The sequence below is a fragment of the Capsicum annuum genome, chromosome 6 (assembly GCF_002878395.1).
Source record: "Capsicum annuum cultivar UCD-10X-F1 chromosome 6, UCD10Xv1.1, whole genome shotgun sequence".
Taxonomy (NCBI): Eukaryota; Viridiplantae; Streptophyta; class Magnoliopsida; order Solanales; family Solanaceae; genus Capsicum; species Capsicum annuum.
The window spans coordinates 183,550,018-183,554,767 of NC_061116.1; the positions used below are offsets into that span (position 1 = coordinate 183,550,018).

A 4,750-nucleotide genomic window follows, 5' to 3' on the forward strand; every position below is an offset into this window, starting at 1 on the left:
TTTTTTTTTTTTTTTTTTTTTTGTTCTTTTACTCCTTTATTGATATCTTAAATTTATTGGTCAATTTATCCGAATTGCAGTTGTCAACATCAGCTGGTGAGTTAAAACTTTAACATAATTTATTGGTCCGTCCATGAGGTTTAAAATTATAAAATGGTCCCCTTACCTATTCTATTCTATAATTGGACTACTATTTCAATGACAACGAGAGAAAAAAGTCAAACTTATCTCTTTATTTTAAAAAATTAATTAAAATATATTATTATTATATTTAGATTAAATTTGTCCTTATTGTTATACCTTGAGATCAAATTTATTCTTACTTTTAAGAAACTTTTCATATATATCCTTCCTTTAATAGAAAAATCAAAATCAATGTTAAATATCTCATTTTTTAAAAATATTCGAACCGATTCATAAAAAAGACATAAATAAATATATTTCTCCCTAAATTTTGTTGGTCGAATTTTTTCAACGAATAAATATACTTCTCTTTCAACGTGCAGAGCTAGTAGGTTTTTTATAAATGAACAAAAAGTAAAATTGAATTGGATAACACAGAACTAAAGAAAATATCTAGTACAAACTCTGCTCTTATTTCAATTATGTTCAAATTTCAAAATTTATGCAATTTTATGTGCATCTAAATAAAAGAACCAGTAGATAAGTAGATAAGCTTTCTGAGCAAATAACATGATGAAAAATTTATATAGATAGGAAGACATAAAAATGAAGAGACGTCATAAATGACACATAAAAAAGACTTCTTCATTCAATCATCTATGAAATATCTAGTGGCCTAAATATGTTGTATTTCACTGTTAAGTGTCTTTTTTCATAAGTTCTGCATTGATGCAGATTCATGAACTGAGAAAGGAGTATATTTATTTGTGTCAGCACCGATGCAGATTTATTTTTACGAGTTATGTAATATTGAATGTCCAGCGATCTAATTTCGTTAGAAAAGTTTGACCAACAAAATTGAGAGAGATATATTTGTTTATTTGTTTTCGTGGGTCGAATCGGGCAGGTTAGATTAGGATGTATTTTATATTTAAAAATAGGATATTTAACGTTGATTTAGACTTTTTTGTTAAAAAAATGGTACAAATAAAAAGTTTCTTAATAGCGAGGGTAAAGGGTGAAGAAAATACAATAACTAATCACTCACAAACTAGTGTGATAACCGAAATACAATAAATACCAATAATAAATATCTATTGCTAAACCCTAAGCTACCATACTACTGTGCATGATATTATTCCTACCCGACTGATCTTCTATTCTAATATGCGTCCTCCATATCCCTTATCTAAGACCATATCCTCGATTTCTATTAAATATTTTAACAACTTATACTTGTTAGATTTGATAGAAATAGCGAAAAAAATGTTTTAACGATAGACGCAAAGAAAGTCTTATCAAATTCTTAAATATCCAAAAAATTGCACTAGACAAATTTCTTAAAAAATTAGTAACTAGATTCTAGAAATAAATGAAAAATTGCAAAAGCTACAAAAAAGAATACCTCTAAATGTGAGTTCCTGCTAAATTATTTTTCATAATTACTGTTAAAACTAACAGAAAATTTGTTAAATATTAGATGGAAATTAAATATAAACTTTTGATAAAAGATTAGAATTGTTCCATACATACTTTTAAGGCATTATTTTGAACATACGTCGAACATAAATGAACATTTTTGTTATTTCCCCTTAGACTTGACCATCAATAATAAATAAAATTATATTGTTCTGTGATTTAGCACAAATTTAAATTTTCATCCAGAAAAGAAGCAGATAGATTCTTATTTCTGGAAAAGAAACCTTTTCCTTTTCTCTAATTCTCTTCTTTCATGTGATGGTTTGGTTATGTGATGAGGAGGGGTACGGATGCCCCAATTCGTAGGTGTGAGAGGTTGGCCTTGAAAGGTTTCAAGCGGGTAGTGGTAGATCGAAAAAATACTGGAGAGAAGTGATTAAACATTATATGAAGCAGTTACAGTTGACTGAGGACATGATCCTAAATAGGAAGATATGGAGGAAAAACATTAGAATAGAGGGCCAAGGACAGTGGCGGATGTACATGTATTTTAGGGGGTTCATCCGAACTCCCTTTGTCGGAAAATTATACTATTTTTACATGGTAATTTTTTTTTTATGTATAAATAATAGAGGCTGAACCCCTTCGACTAGTCCGTATATGTACTACTGAACCCCTATCCCTGAAAATTCTGAATCCGCCCCTGCCTAAGGGTGTGGATGAGTCGTACTCAGTAATTAGGTGGACGCTGATGTCCTTTGTTTGACAATGTACAATGTTTTATGGATGTCGTACTTATGTTATTTTATCAGGTTCTATGCTTTTGATGCTTTTATATACTGCCTTGTATCTTGAGTAGAGGATCTATAGAAAACAACCTCTCTACCTCTTCAGGAGTAGTGATATAGACTCCGTACACTTTATCTTTCCCAAACCTTACTTTATAAAAATATACTGATTTGTTGTTGTTCTCTTCTTTCATCACAAGATTCCTATTTACAGACATGCATGTTCTTTTGTCTTACACACTACCATTCTAAGTAATTTTCAGCAAAATGATTCTTTGTTATCTCTTCTGCTTCAATAGAAAGAAGGCCCCCCTTTTATTTACTATTTAAAATCTCTCTCCATATAATATAAAAGAAGATTGGAAGAATAATGATGTGATACCTCTTTTATACAAGAAAGCTTATTTATTTTTTCTCAAATTTTTTGAGATTTTTTTCTCTTTTACTTTTCTCAAAATAATTTATTAGAAATTAAAATATATTTAATAATTAGTCATATAATTGCTCAATTAAAAACATCAAACATTTAAGAATATTAAAGGGTCATTAGTTTAAAACCTTTCCTCATTCTAATAATTTATTTTCATTAAATTTATTTTTAATGATAAAAAAAGGAAAGAAAAAAAAATTGTTACTTATCAAACCTCAAAAGCATGCAATAAAAAATTTTAAATGAAAATTCAAAAGTCACATTAGGAAAAAAACATTTTTTTTGGTATTAATTAACATTAACAATTAAAAATTAATAATTAATGATAAAATAAATAAGAAGAGTCATACTTGATAAACTCCATCTATATAATGGATATTGGGTGTTTAGGTTTGATATTTATTTTGTGTGTTTGTCTCTATACTTTTCATATGTTGAAATCTTAAATATAATATTTCTATAATTGTCTTTAAATTATATCATTTTTTTCAAGTATATACTTATTTGATCTCTCTCTCCTTTACTTTTTTTTTTCTTTTCAGGTTACTAAGATAAGATTGAGTCTATGAAACTTTGAAACTACAAGCTTTGAAGAAATAAGAGGAAAGGAGAGTGGGAGATAGAGGAGAAGGTTTTCGACACAAATTTGATGTTTGAATACGTTCGACCATTTGAAAAGAAGGAGCAACATATGCCCATAACTGGGACTTGGGCGAGATATAACTTTTATCTATGAATCTTTTTTTTCTTTTCTTTCTATTCAATAGTTTATATACACGGTAGTTTTAAACATCTTTTAAGTATTGCCGTTCTTTTGTTTAATCTATTAATTAATATAGAATTAAGTTTTATTGATTTGAGGCATTTCACAGAAGCAAAATTTGAAAAGATTTTAGGAGAATTTAGAATCGATTACTTTAGACACTTGCATCATCTGTTTTTCTTTTTTCCTTTTGTTTTACTTCTTTATTTGATTTATTCTCCTACTTTTTTGTTTCATCTTTTTTTTAAAAAAAATTAAATGACAATTTTTTTGTAAATTTGCACATATTGATTTTTGATATACGAATATTTTGGTTGAGATCGAGAATGATATAAATAATAAAGAAAAAAATTATCATAGATAATGAAACACAGTTCAATGAATAAACACTATTTTTCCTAATTTCTCATGTGGTGTTTGATATTCGTATTGAAAATTCATTTACTCCAAATTCATTTCGAATAGACTTATGAAAAGGATTTTTCATTCTCAAGTGTATAGAGAGTAATTGATCTAGAAAAAGTAAATAAATATTTTTTTGATTAATTAAAATTTCATAACAACTAAATCATCCTAACAAGATTTGAAATATAAATTATTCTGAAAGTGCATAAAACATTCAAGAAACTATTGCCAGAAAATGAAAGAGCATGAAAAACGATAATTTTAATTTTTAAAAATTGACCTTTTGATTTTTTTTTATCTTAGTAGATAATTTTTAAAAATGAAGAAAATCCCAAAAAATTGAGAAAAAAGATAAATAACAATACTTGCTTGTGACTTATTTCAATTCAAAAAATTAGTCATTAGTAACTAATTAAATAAAAGAATTAGTTACTTTCTTTTATCTATCATATAAAATTGAGCTTAGTGTAGGTGATGTGATAATTTTCTACGATCGATAATAATATTTTATTTTAATGTATTTTGTTAATTTTGGTTTTTTACTCATTTCTGGTGAATATTTTGTCTTTTTTGACTTTAAACTTATTTTTATGTTGTGAACCGTCGTTACAATCTTCTCATGTTCCTTATTTCTTATTCTACTTTAATGGAGGAACATAATTTCATTATTAAATTTTCTTTCTACTCATTTAAAGGTCTCATAACTAGGAGTTCATGAAAATTTCTACAATATCAAGTATTATCAAATCAAATTTGTTTCCTAAAATTTTTTCAACAGTCTTAATACATCGTGAAAAAAAGAATCAAAAAACATAAAATAAT

At 26.7% G+C, this 4,750-nt stretch overlaps 1 protein-coding gene across 1 annotated transcript in view; it reads left to right on the top strand.

Annotated features, from left to right (window-relative positions):
- LOC107872884 (abscisic acid receptor PYR1) overlaps positions 1-3,615 on the top strand; it is a 17,119-nt gene extending 13,504 nt beyond the window's left edge. Inside the window, exon 2 of the mRNA XM_016719535.2 lies at positions 3,303-3,615. Within this exon, the coding sequence (XP_016575021.2) occupies positions 3,303-3,310 (8 nt within the window). The 3' untranslated portion in view covers positions 3,311-3,615. The remainder of the gene's footprint in view (positions 1-3,302) is intronic.
- The last annotated feature ends 1,135 nt before the right edge of the window (positions 3,616-4,750 follow it).